Consider the following 18,619-nt stretch of genomic DNA (forward strand, 5'->3'; position numbering starts at 1 on the left):
TGTTTCATGAGATGTTCCATCCCCTTTGTACCCCCTGAGACTACCAATATTAGATTGTCACAAGCTGACTTGAACACTTGCTGTATGTGCTGTTATCTGTGTGTGTGTCTGTGTGGACTCATTTTTCCACTTGGAGTTCAGTCAAGTGCTTCAAATAGAGAACAAGGAACAAACTGCAGTTCTTTTCTGTTTGCTTCAGAACACACTTCAGATCTCTAGCATCCAAGCTGCAAAGACACAAGCCCAGTGTTAACTGCAGTAACAGGCTGGAAAATTGATTTGATATTGATAATTTTTTTTCCCCACATGTAAAGTAATTAAAAAAAGAAAAAAAAAAAAAAAAAAAAAAGGAAAGAACATAATTATCCAAGGTGTGGAACCCCTTGTGAGAGTAAATGGTAAGGATTGTCCTTGCTGATGATGTACTAGGAAAGAGATGTTATTTTACTGCTTCACTAAAGTAACTTTGTGTTGGACAGAATATCAGTTTTTATCCTTATTTAACTTCCTGTCAATTGTTCTCCCTTTCACTAGCCCCGTGCTAAGGGATTGTGCCAGCCTGAATATCCTCAATAGAAAGTTGCAAAGTTCATTATTTTTCAGAGCTGGTGGGAGATCACTCTCAGTCAGAAAAAAGAACCCCATAGGAGGAATTAGTAACAAAATAAATGGTGATTTTGTGGTAAATCTGTTTTATTGAATGAGAAATATGTGCACCACAACTTAATCATGAAACTTTGAGGTGTTTTGCATACTGTATCAGCTTCCCTTAAAAGTAATTGTGTGTACATGTGTATGCATGTGTGTATAAGTACTTTTTTATTCCATTTTTCATCTCCCTTCCCTTACTTTCAGCTTGCCTTGGTGACCTGGAGAGACTGCTTATTCAGGCCGTTAAATAAGCAGGTATACGTAGATTATAAAATTGTGGCATTATTTTAGAGGATTGATTTTGTAACTGTTCCAGGGAGAATTTGGGGTGCAAAAAAAGGCCTAGAAAATAAAACAGATCTTTTTGCTCCTTTTTTGTGATATTAAAAATGTAATTATTTTAATGGAATTGAAAAAACAAGTCTTAAATGAAGCAGGATGTCAAGTTGCATGCTTTTTGTGTCATATGTAAGTGTAAGATTAGCGGATATATTCTTTGTGTGGATGAGAGCTAGGCAGGTAGTTTTCCTTTTGTATTGTTATTTTTTAACTAATATAAACTTCTAAAGCATTTATGAAGCCTGAAGTTTCAGTACTTAAATATTTCCAGGGCAGGCAGGTAGGTGTACATGCTAACAGTGTTGTATTAAAATTGGAGAAAGTCAAGATTCAGTGAAAAGAACAGATAAGTGACAGGCCTGGATTTTTTCTCTTTTTGTAAACCTTTTAATTTATACTGATGCCTGGAAAACTCACGTCAACCAAATATTTTGAATTAGTTTATCAGATCAATATAAAGCAACAAGTTACATCACAATGGAATATTGTATTTATTTATTTTTCACTCTTATTTACCAATACTTCATGCTTAAAAGACAGTATTTTATTCAGTAGAAAGTAGATTTCAGTTGAAGAAAAGTAGTTGCACCACTTCACTCATCAGCATGGTCAGTAGCTTTCTTTGCATAAAGGGGTAGGTGTTGAAGTTCTGCTCTTGCAATGTTTTCCTTTTTTTCAGGTATAAAACACTCAGAAGTTTCGTTTAGGTACTTAAAGCTTTTTTAAGAATGAAAAAACTGAAATAAAGGGAACAAACACAAAAATCTTAAGCATATTCATACTCTTTTGTGACTCATGACTAATTGTAGTATAGTCTTAATTTGTCTTGAATATAGGGATACATTCCTGATTAAATCTTGCTCATGACTTATCAGACTTTTCTCTGTTCTTGACTTGGTTTTATTCTCTGTTCCCTAAGGTAACGAATGCTGTATTGAAATTGATTGAAAAGGAAAGAAATGGTGAAACTATCAATACAAGGCTGATCAGTGGAGTCGTACAATCTTATGGTAAGTGAGATTCCTTTAAAGTTTTATTATTTTCTTTTTTAAAAAGTTAGAATAATAATCTTATCAGAACTCAGAAGTAGGCTGCCATTTCCTTGGATGTCCAGTATAGATACTTTTGATATAACTATGTTTATTTTACTATAAGTTTCTTTATATCTATGTAGAGATGCTATACACACAATTACAGTTAAGAAAATATTTGTCAAGATTGAAAAGAGAATTGATAGACGAGCACTGATTGCTTACTGATCAGTTTTGTAGGAGAAGAAACTAGAAAGGTACAAACATGATAGCTGATGAAATGGAGTGTTCATTTTTTTCCATTTGCATAAAGTTGAGAGCTTTGCCATGCAGATTAATTATCAGTTTAATTGCTAAAAATATATGTGCTTATAACCTGTAAGCCTAAGAGGGGAAATATGGAAGGGTAGTTTTAACCAGATTTTGGGAATGTGAAGTTTGTCATTTCCTGTAATCTGTTGTATCAGGAAGTACAGTTTATATGGGTAACGACTTACACTGCTTATTTTTTAAGTACAAAATAAATGCCAACTTTAAAAAAAAAAAAAAAAAAAAAAAAAGTGGTGCTGATTTTGTCACAGTTGATTACCTTCATTTAAGCTGGGGGGGCTGACCTGTTTACTTCATGGAATCATAGAATGGTTTGGGTTGGAAGGAACGTTTAATATCACCTGGTTCCAACCCCCTGCTACAGGCAGGGACACCTGACTAGACCAGGTTGCCCAAAGCCTGTCCAGCCTGGCCTTGAATGCTTCCAGGGAGGGGGCACCCACATCATCTCTGGGCGACCTGTTGCAGTGTCTCACCACCCACACAGTAAAGAATTTCTTCCTAATATCTAGTCTAAATCTGCCCTCTTCCAGTTTAAAGCCATTTCCCCTTTTTCTGTTGCTACATGCCCTGGTAAAAAATCTGTCCCCAGCTTTCCTGTAAACCCCCTTCAGGTACTGGAAGGTATTTGCAAGGGACTACTTCGTAAAAGATAGGCTTATCATTGTTTGCTCATTTTTGTAGTGGAACTGGGGCTGAATGAAGATGATGCATTTGCGAAAGGGCCTACACTAACTGTCTATAAAGAGTCCTTTGAATCTCAGTTTCTTGCTGACACAGAGAGATTTTATACACGAGAAAGTACTGAATTCTTACAACAGAACCCAGTCACAGAGTACATGAAGAAGGTAGGTTATTTTCTGCGTAGAGGTAAAGTAATAAAAATTCTTGACTTTTATTATCGGTTTCTTAAAATGACAGTTATTCTACAGAAGCAAAACCAATCAGCTCTTGTTCCATGAGGTGGTTTGCATCTGTGTTTTCCTTTTAACCTGTTCTGAAGTTTGTCTCCTGAGTGAGTTTCAGTGAGCACAATGAATGTTTGAAAATTTCTTAGTGGGCAAACCAGAAGAGGGTGTTAGAGACAAATTTTTCTTAAGATTCAGAAATTGACACCAGACTAACCATTTGCTTTACACCTGCAAACTTGCTGTTCTTGTACAAGGAACTTGTGTGCTAGCATATTATTGAAATCTCCTCCTGAGTAAGCTGGCCTCCGCAGAGGAATTACATCATTAATTACATTGGTTCTTTTAGAGTGTTTCCATGTACTGAACCTTAAGTGTTAATTCTGATTATCAGAGGCAGGATTTAAATTGTTATTGTCTCTGGTTTGGGGGATCCCAGACAAGGTGATTAGAAGTAAGCTGGATTGACAGTACTATTTCTACTGGTTATCGGCTGAATTTAAAATAGATAGATTGTGTTCCATATTAGACAAATGATATATATATACACACATATATATAAAGGCTGCTCTGAAAGTAATGCCTCTTATTTTATGTTGGCCTGTGATATCAGAGGCAGATGTTGGTGGAGATTGACCCTTCCTGCCAGTATTCCATTACATTTTGTTGCCCAGCAGCAGTGGGGCAGTCAGACAAAATGGCATCTGACATGGAAGTGTGTGGCATTGAATTCCTCCATGTGGGAGAGCTTGTACCCATGGCATTCACTGAGTGGTGTTCTAACAGTGGTGTTAGTACAGCGAGGTGGTGGGTGGTGCGTTTCAGCAGAGGCCGCAGTGACGGTGGGTCACTTCCTCTTCATCGCAGGCGAAAAGGCACAACTCATGGTGGTGACTGCGTGGAAATGTGTTTTGTTGCTGAGAAAATGCTCTGTCAGGTAGTGTTGTTAGGCTTCACGTAGCTGTTCCAGTTTCCAGGGAAATAGGAGCCATTGCTTTCAGGGCGATCCACGCAGATGTCTTTTTTTCTTGGTACATCTCAGTTAATGATTTACTGAAGGAAAATAAAAAAGAGTTTTTGAGGAAAAGTACTAGAAATACTGCTGTAAAATGAATCCAGTTATTCAGAATCAGTTTTTCCCTGGCATATCTGTATTTACATTCTTGTTAAATTCATTTGTGTTTTCCCCTTCACTTTTTTTACTTTCATCCTCTGCTGTCTATCTTACGTAGTTGCATACACAGATATAACAGAATAAGGGAATTTCAGCTATTCATAATGCAAATGAATGGCTTGTGCAGGATTCCTCAGCACAGTGAAAAGCTGTCTGAAGGTTATTGCTATTTCGAGAACTAGGGATTAGTGACAAGTGGAATGAACTTAGTAGTAACTGAACCTGAAAAACTCCAAAACCTCACAGAGAAGCAACTTGCTTTACTTGAAGCTCAGAATGTATAGAAAGCTGTTAGAAGGCAGGGAACACCTTCAGCAAGGAAGTGTGTAGTCTCTGACTGTATAGTATGCGTGTGTGTGTGTGTGTGTGTATATATATATATATATATAGCCATTTTTGCTGTCTTAGCATCTCCTTCTAACTGATCTGAGATTTGAAACTGGGATTTAATTAGTTAAAATGAACAAGGTAAGTATTAGACTCCGCAGTAAATGCAATCAGAGCTTTTTAAATCTTCCTAAATGGTACAATCTAAGGAATGTACCTTAGGGAAAGGGGAATTATTGAGGCTAAAAGTCTTGACTGATTTCTCTAGTCTGTGTTTTCTACTGGAGAGGTTAAGAGAGTTTATGCAAGTTATCAGAACTATTGACTTAAAATTCAGATGGGCTTGTCCCTCAGCTTTATTTACACCAGGAATTCCTAACGTGTATTTTACTTTCACAAAAGTGTCTTATAATGGTTCTCTTTTTTGTTGTATTATTTGGGTATTTTAATAATGCATGCTGTCAGTATGCCTTACTTTCTAACTGAAGGTCTGTGTATTGAATTCTAACTGGAGATAGCATCTTGTTGGAGTTATTGGTTTCAATAATTTATGATATTGTTGTATAACAATTGTTACATAAACAATTTCAGTTTTACATTTTAGAATAAAGTAATTCCCCAAGTGGTTTTTAGAATTTTGGTTCGCTAGGAAGATAAGCTAAATTAAAGATAGGTAGAATTTAAGTGACTCGAGGTTATTGGGAAGCTTTGCTGTGTGGGAATGTATGTGAGAACTTCCAATTAAGTTTGTAATGGTTATACTGTTAAACTGCAGTTTTGTGCAAGCACAGAACTTTTTCATGTTTGTTTTGAACACTGCTAGCTCTGCAGCTGGAGAGCTTTCTGATGCCAGAACTGCAAGCATACTATGTAACTAGCTTTCTTTTTCTGAGAACAGGTCTTCATTTGAAAACTTTTTGTTCAAAAAAACCAACTTTTCTCTAGTTCTTCGCCTGCTTCAGCAGTATAAGATGTTGATCATCAACATTGACATTGATTCCATATGTGTATGGCAGGAGTCACATTATGAATCCCAGAGAAATGACTGTTAAGGTGGACCATAAGAATTAGTTGAGATGTTTGGGTTTTGTTTGTTTTCTGGATGAGTTTACTTAATATACAGGTTTTCTGCTACTAGATTTTTCATACAGGTTTCATGTTTATCTTTCTCTCCTGTAGGCTGAGGCTCGCCTTCTTGAGGAGCAACGTAGGGTTCAAGTGTATCTTCATGAGAGCACACAAGATGAATTAGCACGAAAGTGTGAGCAAGTACTTATTGAAAAACACCTGGAGATATTTCATACAGAGTTTCAGAATTTATTGGATGCTGATAAAAATGAAGGTACGCCAATCCAGACATTGCTTTTAGGCTTAAAGTTCCTCTCTGTGAATAACACAAATCCTGTTGTTGGCTAAATGAGATTTTTTTTGGCAGATTAACAAATGTATCTGCCAAACATGTCCCAGTTTGCCTTGCATTTCCTATCATTTCCACCATTGCTGCCACAAGTTGAAGTACCACCACTTGTTGCCTTCTCTATATTAACATGTCTCTTAAAAGCTGTCCTGTTCATGATAAATTTTGCAGGATGGTGGTCAGCTGGAGAATCCTGTATTTCTGGCACAGCCAGCAGTAACGCTTATTAGCCTTAATTCACGATTCTAATTCAAAACTTCATATAAATAAGAGGATTTTAATTCTGTCTTTAAATCATACATGTATGAAAGCTAGAATAATCAGAAGTAGCCATGTTTCTGTCAATGAAGTATTTTTTTCCTTGGTAAGTAGCAGTGTAAAGGCAAAACATTTTAGTATTTAACAGATTGTTTTCTATTGAATTTATCTTAGCTTTCAAGGTCAGTGGAAAGATTTGGTATACTAGATAACATTTGAACTTTTCTTACTTTTTACCATAGAAATTGAATGTATATTTTCACTAGTATTGATTGTTTAACTCATTGGCAATTTTTTAATGACAAATTGGAGTCATAGGTGATACAGATAAGATACTGGCTTCCCTTATTTTTCAGACTTGGGACGTATGTATAACCTTGTATCTCGAATCCAGGATGGCCTTGGAGAGCTGAAAAAGCTGTTGGAAACTCACATTCATAATCAGGGTCTAGCTGCAATTGAGAAATGTGGCGAAGCAGCTCTAAATGCAAGTATCCCCATAAAATTATGTGTGATTGCTTCCAGTTTATATCAAGAACCCTCCTCAAATTCAGATTTCCAGTCCGCATGTGTTTTCCTTCTTGGTCATTCAGTTTGTGAGGACAATTCTCACACATCTGTAGTAGGCTCAAAACAACAGCCACATTGTTGTTGCTGTTTTCTTATTTCTGAGGTTTCTTTTCCTTACGAGTTTTGGCTGCCTGTCAGGACTTGATGCTGCTCATAAAGCTGGCTGTGCAATAGGACATCCTACACTACGATTATAATTTGAAGTCCATGCTATAAGAAGCGTTCTGTGTTTTATTTCGTTTCTATCTTATCTCAGTATTGTGGTTTGAATGAGACTGTTTGAAGTTCTGTTTTTAGTATTTTGATGAATTGCTTTATTCTGTTTGCATTCTATTTGCAAAAACGTTAAGAATGGTAAGGAGAAGAAGGAGGGCTTGGGGTTGAATCTCAGCAGAATTAAAAAGTTGTTTAAAACTATTGTTAGCCTTTTTGAATGTAGACAATGCGACACTTCTTATAGAAAATAAGCAATAAAAACAGGATAAGACAAAGCAAGATTAAGATTAAAATTTACCAAAGGTTTATATTCAGTTTAAAGCGGGATGGAATTTTGCTTCTGATACATTTCATTTCAATCAGTAATTGGCCTCAGATACTGCTGAAATAGCACTAGTAATTGTGCTTAGCATAGTGCTACTAAGCATTGAAGCAATAGCCTGTGATGGCTTCATGGGCAGCAGTAAAAATAATGCTTTCAGATGAACATGTTTTACATGTCTGAAGTTCATCTGTTAACTCCTGTAAGTACATAGCCTTTTAACGATACTGGGATTTTCTGAACCATGAAGTAACTTCAAGAATCTTCTGTTTCATTCAAAGATGTCACCTTGAATTTAGAAATCAACCATGTTCTGTAGTTATGCATCCATCCATGGGTTGTCATTCTCAAGTGTCTTTATACCTGGACCTTGAAGTTCATAGAAAAGTGAAAGCTCCTTTTTGTTGGAAGTAGCACATCTTTGAGAGAAAGGAAGCCTGAGATCTGTACTTATTCCTTCAACTCCACTCACTTAAACTCTTCCTGATCACAGCGCTTTCTTGTTTGTTATGTTCTTTATCTCTTTCTTGTTCCTTTTTTTTTGTGTGTTATTCTTGTGTATTTTCACAACTCTCTCTGACTGATTTTCCTGGAGAAGCATCTTGCCACTTCTTTCAGTATCCTTTACTCTGCTGTGTCTCTTTTTTCATCATTGCTTTGTAAGTCCTCTACCACATTTAGATAGGATTGATTCTAACTTCAGTTTCTGCACTGTGTCCGAACAGTCACCTGAGCAAATGTCTCTCAGCTTTTCTGTAGTCAGTGGAGATGAAATAGTCATACCAGCTCAACTCATGTGACCTGTTTTAGATTTTTACTGCAGAATTAGTTGTGTTCTAAACTCAACTATCTGCATTGATTAGACCACTCTTCAGTAGAAAACTACTGCCTCTAGTGCCTTGGCTTATCTTCTCTGGTGTCATAATCAGGAGACTGCTCTTCAAATGTATTCTAGTTCTCTTCAATTTCTTGCCCACAAGTTATTCAGTAATCTCTCAGTTCTTAGCTTGGCAGTCTGCATAATCTGTATTTGAATTCAGTGGCAACTAAAATGTTCTTCAGGATCCTAATAAAACCTTGCCCATCTTTTGCTATTTGTTCATAGCCTCTGGAATTTTATGGTAGAGATTTAACAGAAGCACTTAATGCACAATCATTTTGTTCATGGACCTGCTGTCCATGAGTTTATCTATTTTTGGTCCTGGTTATATTATGTGTTTCCGGAGGTCTACTGAGTCAGCAGGTTACAGAAGTTCTCTACTTTACATGTATTAATACATATGTTATCTGTTTTAAACCTGTCTGCTATTACTTTCAAGTGCCCTTTAGTTTTAAAAATGTGTGTTGTGGACTCTCATCTTTTCACTCATCCTTCTGATATTTTAACATTGATCGTACCCATTTTTAAAGTTCAGATCTACCAACTGAAGATTTCTAGCCTTTTTAGACTCCTGCAAAGTAGCAACTGTTTGGTGTTCTAGTTGCCTTTCACAGTTTCTGCTGACCACTATATCTTTATGCAGATGCAGAGGTTAATAGTTGCGTCCAGGACTTGCACTATGAGTGCCATGAGTTTTGTGCTTCCTTACCATTATGTGTTGAGTTGGTAATTTTCAGGTCAGTGGTGATTGAGATCTCAGTACTAAGTTGTATGTATTGGCAGTACATTGTTACGTTTTTAGCACTGAGATGTTTTTCAGTCACTTCTTATAACAGTTGCCAATTTATAATTGCCTGGATCTCTCAGGTCTGATCAAAATAAAGCTCATTTTTGGCCATGTCTGACTGAATAGGTGATTCTGGTTTTATTACTAGTTGCTGTTAATGAAAGCTTCCACTAATGTCAGTCCGGCAGGAGAGTGTAGACTAGTCTGGATAGATACTGGTACCAATAGGATGTAATGCTTACTTGTGCTAAGTCGGACATGGAATCATGGAATCTTCTGAATTGGAGGATACCCTTAAAGCTCATCTAGTCCAACTTCCCTGCAATGAACAGAGAGATCTACAGCTAGATCAGATTGCTCAGAGTCTCATCTAGCCTTAAATGTCCTCAAGTTCAGGGCTTCCACAGCCTCTGTGGGGAAGCCTGTTCAGTGCTTCACCACTCTTACTGTAAAAATGTTTTTCCTTATATCCAATCTAAATCTTCTCTGTTCTAGCCTGAAACCATTGCCCCTTGTCTTATCACTGCAGACCTTGCTAAAGAATGTCCCCTTCATTCTTATAGCCCCTCTATAGATACTGAAAGGCTGCTATCTGTTCTCCCCAGAGCCTTCTGTTCTCCAGGCTGACCAGTGCCAATTCTCTCAGCCTGTCCTTGTAGAGGAGGTATTCCATCCTTTGACTCGTATTTGTGGCTCTCCTCTGGACACAATCTGTTTGCTGAGGGTGCACTCAGTCCCACTGTCAGTGTCATTGATGAAGATACTAAACAGCAGCAATCACAGTACTGACTGCTGAGGGACATCATGTGTCACTGATCTCTGCCCAGAGATAAAGCCATTGACCACTGCTGTCTGGGGGTGGTCTTGCACCTGGTTCCTCATCCATCAAACAGTCTAGCCATCAAATTCCATGTCTTTCCAGTCTGTCAAGTTATGGGGAGACCATGTCCGACATATTATTCATGACATTAGTAAACACGCTGTACATCTTCACTGTGAAGGTTTTGCCAGGGAATAACTCCATTCTGGAGGAAGGGTAAAGTAATCTCTCTTTATTGCAGGATCCAAAAATGTATGTACAGACCGTGCTGGATGTCCATAAGAAATACAATGCTTTAGTCATGTCAGCCTTCAACAACGATGCTGGTTTTGTGGCTGCGCTAGACAAAGTAAGTGTATGTCTTGAAGTAACCATTTTATATTCCTAGAGTTTCATTTCCCAAAAATTTCACTGTCTTTTGTGATTTATAGGCTTGTGGTCGATTTATAAATAATAATGCGGTGACAAAAATGGCTCAATCATCCAGTAAATCCCCAGAGCTACTGGCACGGTACTGCGATTCTTTACTGAAGAAAAGGTATGTTTTTGAAGACAAATCATTATTCCAGATTGGCTTTTGTTTTAAAAGGATTTAGAAGTTTTATTCTGTGCCTTTGAAAGCATTTCAAGAAAACTTAATTATACCAAATTCTGATTTAAAAACGAAAAATAAAAATCAGTGGGAAATATCCTACAAATAATTTTACTTCTTCAAGAAGTAGGGGGGGAATAGCAGAAGTAGTAGTACTTTTTTTTTTTTTTCTTGTAGTAATATAAGCTCAATTTTTTTTTTAAGTTGTAGGGGGTTTTTTGTTCGTTTTTTGTTCTAGATGTTATTTTCTTTGTGTTTCTGAAATTTCAGTTATAGCGTGTGTGTGTGTGTGTGTGTGTCATGAGGAAAAGATGGACATCCCCCTTTTCTATTAAAGCTCTTGCTTTCCTCCTGTCGTTTTCTTTGTATCTCCTTCCACCTGGGCAGAAATTAAAGATAAAAACTTCCCTGATTTATTGTCAATTCATAATTTAATTATGTCTGGCTTCAAATGATTAAGCAGCTTATAAAGTGAGTTGAGGTCAGTCCAGTTCATGCTGGATTTACGTCAGTTTTGCCACTGACATGTTTGCTACATGTATTTTGGTAGGGAGGTTGGGAAATAAAACCAGGAAAAGTTTTTTCCCCTTTGTATCTCCTATCTCTTTTTTTCCTCCTGAAAAGGATTGAGTTTTCCCTTCTGTAGTGTATAGATACACCTGACACAATAGGTATGCCTGATGTGTAAGCATGATGTGGAGGAAAACAGTGTGATGCCAAATTAGCTGTCACCAGTCAAGACCCAGCTCTCTGAGCAGTTTTCTCTGTGTTACCTTTCATAAGTGAAGGTAGCGTTTAGCAGCAGGTAAGAAAGCAGAAAGAAAAAGAAATCTAAGACCAGAAATCCTGAGAAGTATCAGACTATCAGGAAGTCCCCAAACGATTCAATTTGTATTCATTTATGAAATAATTTCCACGTACTTCCTTCAAGTTGGATTAATATAGCAATTTGGAGAATCATGGAAAAAAAAATGCACTTTTTCATTGCAGCTCAAAGAATCCAGAAGAAGCAGAATTGGAAGATACACTCAATCAAGTGGTAAGATATCTGTAAATATCTGTTCAGCTTAAGTTCTGACAAGTCAGTAATATTTGTCAGTCATAAGTCAGATGGGATCAAACCTTTTCCTTCTATGCTTGATTTCAGTAGCTTTTCAGTAATAATCTTCATATCTGTGAGACTAGTTGTGTTTTATTTTAATGGAAATTACTTGGTGTGTTTAAAGCAAGTAGGGGGAATTTCTGCTAACTTCAGTTTTTTATATATGTGTGTATAGGTAGTTTCTGCAATATATTCTTATATAATAATATTTGTGGCTATGTAGATTTTTGAATAAATTAGAACGTTGATTTGGAATATACAGTTAATGTGTTTTAAACTTTATTGATTTTTTTTTTTTAAAGTCGCACAAAAAAAGCCTCACGCTGTGTCCATATTTAGCCTGCTAAAGAAGCAGATACTCTTACAGTTTTTCACTACAAATATATACTTTTATTTGTTACAACTTACCTTTTATTTTTCCAGATGGTTGTCTTCAAGTACATTGAAGATAAAGATGTGTTTCAAAAATTCTATGCTAAAATGCTCGCAAAAAGACTTGTACATCAGAACAGTGCTAGTGATGATGCTGAGGCAAGCATGATCTCTAAACTTAAAGTAAGTATTGGTGATTGTCCCGTGATTTACCATGTTGCAGGTCTTCACACTGCCATGGAATGCACTGGTGTATGTACTTCATTTCATGCTTTTTCTCGTGTCATGCACAACCAAATAAGTACACATCTAGTTCTCTTCCACTTCTGATTTTTTTTTTTTTTTTAATTTAAACTCCTGTGAACTTGGAATGCAGATCTGTCAGATTGGGATTAGACATATTCTTATCCAATCGATGACTTAGATATTGTTATCCAAATGAATAACTTCATTTAATTAACCTTTGTTTGTACAAAGTCAAAATAAGATGTAGTGATCTTTTAGTGGTCTGTTTCATTATGTGCTTTTCCCATTTTTAAAACAGTTTTCAGCTTCTGATGAAGAGCATATAGTTGGGATTTGAGTAAGAGAAACACTGAGCTTTGTACATTTCTTTAAGAAGACGGGCTCCTTTCGGAAGTCTTTGTTTTTATTCTTTGTTGTCAAATTGCATCTTGCTGACATATGTTCTTTTATTCTTTTTTAAATCCAGCAAGCTTGTGGTTTTGAATATACGTCCAAGCTGCAGCGGATGTTCCAAGATATTGGTGTAAGCAAGGACTTGAATGAGCAATTTAAAAAGCACCTGACCAATTCAGAACCACTGGATTGTAAGATATATGTTTGCTTATGTTACTTTTGAGTACTTCTAGTTTTGTCTTGTTTCTACAAATAAAAGCTAATTATGTGAGGGTAATACTTAATTGGCACATCACAATCCCCAAAGTTTAGAGTTATTATTTTGACCAAGATAGATTTTATATTAGACTTTTTAGGTCTGTATTTTATTGTCTGGTAACTCTTCATAGCTTTTGCAGCTCATGATTAGGTGCATAAAATCAAGTTGAATCCTGTCTTTTTTTAATGGTTTTAATGGTTTTGCTTTTGAGCACAACATAGCTTAAGCTATCTTCAATAAAAGCATTAAAAAAAAAAAGGTGCTGTGTTTTAGGTTGTTAGAAAGCTTTATTGCTTTGTTTTGTAAGAAAGTCTGTTAATTGAAGTATATTGAAACAAACCCTTTCAAAAACCAGTAACTATTTGTTGGATTACATTACAGTATTTTCAGGCTTAAATTTTATTTAGTTTTCTTGCATTATACTTGCTAACATATCCAAAATGTCTCACAAATTTAACTGTGTGGTTTTTTTGCCCTTGCCAACATATATTGTGATGCATTTTCAATACACATAAATTTGTATGTTAGGTGAGCAGTCTGTTGTTGGGATAGAAACAGGCTAAAAATTTCTGCAAAGGAGAAAATTGAATGACTGTCATAGAAAACCTACACTTACTTAGCTTTCTCCATCATCTTGTATGAATTCCTCTGTTCCATGGTCTGAATAAAGAAAAAAAGATACGTTGTTGAATGATTTTTCACTATGGTAGTTGGAGCAGGACAGAACCATTTCCTGTCCTTGTGTTGGAACTCAAATTTGAGCAGCAAGTGGAAGCAAGGATGGTAAGGCAGTTTGTCCTACTAATGTGCATTCCTCTCCCTTCCAGTGGATTTCAGCATACAGGTGCTGAGTTCTGGATCATGGCCATTTCAGCAGTCTTGCACGTTTGCTCTGCCCTCTGAGGTAAGGTTCTGAACTTTATTCAACTGAGGAATGGAATTAATAAACAAGAAAGGAAGTTACCAGGCTAAACATGTCCATCTGGTTTTTTTGTGGGTTTTTTGGTGCATCAGAGAGGATTAGAAGGTTCTTTTTTGTCTGGAAGCTTTGTATGCGTATTTTGTATTTGTCTCTTGGCTGAAGGATGTTTGGAGCAAGACAAATGAGTAAAGGTAGCAGGAGGAATTTGTGTGAAACACCTAGCTTCCTTCTCCTGTAGAAAGGTTGTGATTAATGATATTTCAAAGCATTATGTAGCAATTGAAAACTTTGTTAGCGTATTTTAATATACTTTTGTGTGAGAAACTTCCTTGGTAGTTGCTCCTGCTCTGTCCAACAAACTGTTTGGATACTGTAACCATTGGTTTTCTATGGAGCGCTATTGAAAATAGATAAGACATGAATGTTTAATACATGAATTTCACTGCTATCAGTGCAGTATCATGGTAGTTAAATCACCTCATCTCGCCTCTCGTTCCGTAAGGAAACAATTAAATTTAGATTCATATTTAGATTTTTATTGTTAGTGATGCTTTTAAAAAGGGAAGTTACCATCCAGTCTGAAGAACGTGAATGTTTTTAATTTCAAACAGTATGGCAGTATGGAGTGATTAGATTTATTTCCTGTTCCTGTGTTGTTCTGCAGCATGTTCTAGTAGTGGGTGAAGGAAAATAGCATTCTTGGTTTTCTTGTTCTTTTTTATACAGTTAGAACGGAGCTATCAGAGATTTACTGCATTTTATGCCAGTCGTCATAGTGGAAGAAAATTAACGTGGTTGTATCAGCTTTCCAAAGGGGAGCTGGTTACCAACTGTTTCAAAAATAGATACACGTTACAGGTAAGAATAGGGTTGTGTCAGTAGCAACACTTGGTGATGTTTGCAGTCTTAGAGCTGATTGCAGTGATTGCTTAGGAGACTTGCATTTGCACTCTGCTGCTTTCATGCGCTGGGAATGAGCTGCTCAGTCTCTTTAATCCTCATTTGGAGATAACTGGTTTTCTTCACAGTAAGGAATGATGGCGTAGATACATTTTTAAATGTTTACAACAGTGAAGTATGTAGTTAGTTAAGTAGCAGAGTTCATGTGGAATACCTGCGCCCCCACACAAATGAATTGTAGATGATGATACAGTGAGTTGAGCAGTCTTATATTTGTATGTCAAAATATTCATTTCCCTAATTGTTGCATTAATGTGTGTGTGTGTATGTATACACGTTTAACTACCAGGCATTCATTTGCTTTACTCACGTGAATAATGCTACTGGCTTTGTAAAAAAACAAAGTTCTTGGTGTTACGATAAATAGAACCTTTATATCTCTGATGTATTTACTATGATATTACTTAAGATCCGTTTAACATAAATTTGACTTAGAAATCTGACGTATTACTTTTGGCTTAAATGGTTTTCAGGCTGCACTGTGTGAGGCAACTGTGACCTCTTTGTGAAAGACATCTTGTATGTCATGCTTCTGTGTCCGTTCTCTCAAAAAGCAGGAGAGCTCACAACTGTGAGAAGAAACAAGATAATCTCAGTCTCTGAACTTTTATAATCAGCATATGTTAAGTCAGTGGTGATAGGTTTGATAAGCTACTGATAGCTGCTCGCTTATAAATTTGGTTTTGTTATTCTTCTTGATCTAGTAGGGTTGTGAAGATTAATTCAGTAGTCTGTGTAGGTATTTAATGAATATTAAATGAGTAAGAGTGAGGGAGTGGTAGAGGAAAAGATATTATGAAGTGTCTGCAGCTATTTAAATGCTCAGAATATTAGTCTTTATGTTTAGATGATGCTGGAAGATGGAGTTCTGGTTGTATAAATAGTATCTGTATTGTGTGTGCAATGATCAGCACTAGCTGGTTATTTTCCTTTGTCCAGTTATTTCAGTGTGTACTTTTACACTGGTGCATTTCAAACTGCTCGAGTTCAGTAAGTATGTGTGTACTTTCTCATATTCTGATTTTTGTATCTGGTAGGCATCCACATTCCAGATGGCAATTTTACTGCAGTACAACACAGAAGATGCCTACACCGTGCAGCAGTTGACAGACAGTACTCAAATAAAAATGGTAGTGCCTTTGCACATTTAACTGCACTTTTGGTCATCAGGGCTCTTCCTGCTATTGTAAGAAATTGTGTTTAGATATGCTTGGAGCCAGAATTGGTTTCTGTCCTAAAGGTGCAGATGTGCTTCCCTGGTTTACTTTCGTGTAATTACTAACTGCTTAGCCTTTTGATAAATCTTAGTCTGCCTTGTCACTAGAATGAATTGTGTAGCTTCATGCTGACCCCTGGTGTTTAATAAGATGTCACTATAGGAGGAACAGCATTTTTTCTAAAAGTTTTAGACTGTGTTTTGCGTTTCTGTTTTCTGCTTTTCAAGGGTTATGTACGTGGTCATACCAAGATCTGTATGTCATAAGTTCACTGTCTCCTGTAGAAAAGGTTCACCTCTTCTTCTTCCCAAGTAGCTTTTGTGGCCCAACGTTTATTTGGCATCTGTGTCTTTTCTTAGTAGTACTGAATCAAGTCTGCCGGGACTCCTGGAAAGCTTGGCAATCCCTAGTCAGGTGGATTTTTAATTTTTAATTTCAGAAATGCACATCTAGCGAGTCACTGCGGTTAGTTTATAGTGAATACACGAGTCTTCCACAGGATTGCCATTTATTACAGATGCCTTTTTGCAGATTTCTGTAGATAGATGCAAACATATTATTATATATAGAATAAGCGTTGGGTGCAGACTGTAGTTGGAGCAGAATAAAACTCCATACAGATGAAACCTAGCAACATGAAGCCCAGAAGACTTGGACTGGTGTAGCCGTCTGGGTGACTGACCAGAGAAAGTAAGCAGAACCAACCTCCTACTGTACTGAAGAAAAGAAAAATATATTAATCAGAAAACAGAAGTTGCTTACTTCTTGAGGCTTAAGTTTGGCATGGTGCTTACATTTACATGGCTTGGAGAAAAATGATTTCTTAAGCTTAGGCGTGATTTGCAAGCAGATTTATAGCACAACAACTGGGAGGATCTGTTGTTTGGAATTAGTCTTCATAAAGAATTTAATGGTAGTTGCCAGTTGAAGGGTCCTATGTCCTAACACCCAAGATGGCTCACTACATTTTATTTCTGTGAAGTATGTTTTTTTATTGCTTTCCAGGCTCATTTTATGGTGTTCTGCCCTCAGTAGTTCTTAGTGTAAATCTGTGTATTCTTATTAAAGGATTTTAATTTATGGAAAGGAAAGGAGATGACTGGCTGGCTGTGCTGATGTTTTCTGTAATTTTGTAGGATATCTTGGCACAAGTTCTACAGATACTGTTGAAATCAAAATTACTTGTAAGTACCTCCTGCTTTTTTTATGGTTTGCTTAACAGTCGGCAAAATGTACTGATTAACACGTTTGTTTATTTTGTTCCAGGTTTTGGAAGATGAAAATGCAAATGTTGATGAGGTGGAACTAAAACCAGATACCTTAATAAAGCTGTATCTTGGTTATAAAAAGTAAGGGAAAAACTTGAGCTATGTACTGTTGGATAATATGGGTAGCACCTTGTTTGCTTTTGAAACGTTAGTAGAATTTGATATTCCTGAAGTGAAAGCTCCTGAGTTCAAGTACCTATTCAGATATGGATCCCCATATCAGCTCCAGAGGAGACAGATGGCTAATAGGGAAATAGGGAAGATCTGAGCTATCTGACTTTGATTTTGTCACAAGGGCTGTCACGACCTGAATGTTTTCCTTGCACCTTGTGTATTTTTTGCATAATTTATCAGGTGCGTGACTTAAATGCAGTCAGCAGAGTACTTCATATTCCGAGGTCATCCAAGGCCAAGCACTTGGATATTCATGCAGTAGAGATAACGTAAGAACATCAGCAGGCTCATTTCAGAACTTCGGAGAGCAAAGTCTGTGATAACTTCGACATGATTCTCAGTAGATTTTCTTACCTCTTAACGTGCGTGTATTTTAAGCTGCTCTCAACACTCCGGTGACTTTTTTTACCATGCTAACCAGAGCACAGACGTGCATTCAGTGAGAAATTCAGTTCTCCAGGAAGATGAAATCTCAAGAAAAAGAAGCATTTTAAACCTGCCCTTGTTGCATCCTTCATCCACTTCTACCCTTTGACCAGTAACTGAGGGTTTGAGCGTATGCGCTGTCAGTTACAGGAGTGTAATAAAGGAAGCGCTCAAGTATTGCTGCACCATGTGTGTTGGAGGCTTCAGTTATGGCTCACGAGATGATGCTGAATGAGTATTGGCTCCTCTCCCCTCTGCAGCACTTCGAAGTGTGGCTGACTGGCCACACTCCTGAGTGCCGTGGTCCTGTGGCTTATTCCCCACTTGTGATGTGGGGTGGTGTGTGGTACATAGAGTGATGGCACAGCTCTGGGCACTGCAGAGCGTGCAAAAGGCATGACTCAGTTCTATAGAATACATTATTTTCTTCATGTCACAGTTAGTTATCTTCTCTGCTGTCGTAATCCAAACGTAAATTAAAATGGTGGTTTTATTTCCACCAACTTCCTTTTCTGTGTTCACTGATTGGAAGCTTGTCACTAGACATAGAAATCATTCACATCGGTGTAACTGTGCAGTTGTGATTCGACCTGACAGATGAGTGTGTTGTATTCAGTAAGCCATGGAATACATGGCCAACAACCAAATAGATATTTGG

General features: G+C 37.0%; 1 protein-coding gene across 1 annotated transcript in view; it reads left to right on the top strand.

The window, feature by feature from the left end:
* The window catches only part of CUL1 (cullin 1), a 45,882-nt gene that overhangs the window by 20,852 nt on the left and 6,411 nt on the right, over positions 1 to 18,619 (top strand). The window contains exons 5-19 of the mRNA XM_042886510.1: positions 856 to 906; positions 1,910 to 2,000; positions 3,036 to 3,199; positions 5,940 to 6,102; positions 6,792 to 6,922; positions 10,272 to 10,379; positions 10,462 to 10,568; positions 11,613 to 11,661; positions 12,148 to 12,279; positions 12,809 to 12,926; positions 13,822 to 13,898; positions 14,643 to 14,774; positions 15,914 to 16,006; positions 17,230 to 17,277; positions 17,360 to 17,442. Coding sequence (XP_042742444.1) covers positions 856 to 906; positions 1,910 to 2,000; positions 3,036 to 3,199; positions 5,940 to 6,102; positions 6,792 to 6,922; positions 10,272 to 10,379; positions 10,462 to 10,568; positions 11,613 to 11,661; positions 12,148 to 12,279; positions 12,809 to 12,926; positions 13,822 to 13,898; positions 14,643 to 14,774; positions 15,914 to 16,006; positions 17,230 to 17,277; positions 17,360 to 17,442 — 1,547 coding nt within the window. The remainder of the gene's footprint in view (positions 1 to 855; positions 907 to 1,909; positions 2,001 to 3,035; positions 3,200 to 5,939; positions 6,103 to 6,791; positions 6,923 to 10,271; positions 10,380 to 10,461; positions 10,569 to 11,612; positions 11,662 to 12,147; positions 12,280 to 12,808; positions 12,927 to 13,821; positions 13,899 to 14,642; positions 14,775 to 15,913; positions 16,007 to 17,229; positions 17,278 to 17,359; positions 17,443 to 18,619) is intronic.

The sequence above is a fragment of the Lagopus leucura genome, unplaced genomic scaffold (assembly GCF_019238085.1).
Source record: "Lagopus leucura isolate 7727_CA_CO unplaced genomic scaffold, USGS_WTPT01 Super-Scaffold_100058, whole genome shotgun sequence".
Lineage (NCBI taxonomy): Eukaryota > Metazoa > Chordata > Aves > Galliformes > Phasianidae > Lagopus > Lagopus leucura.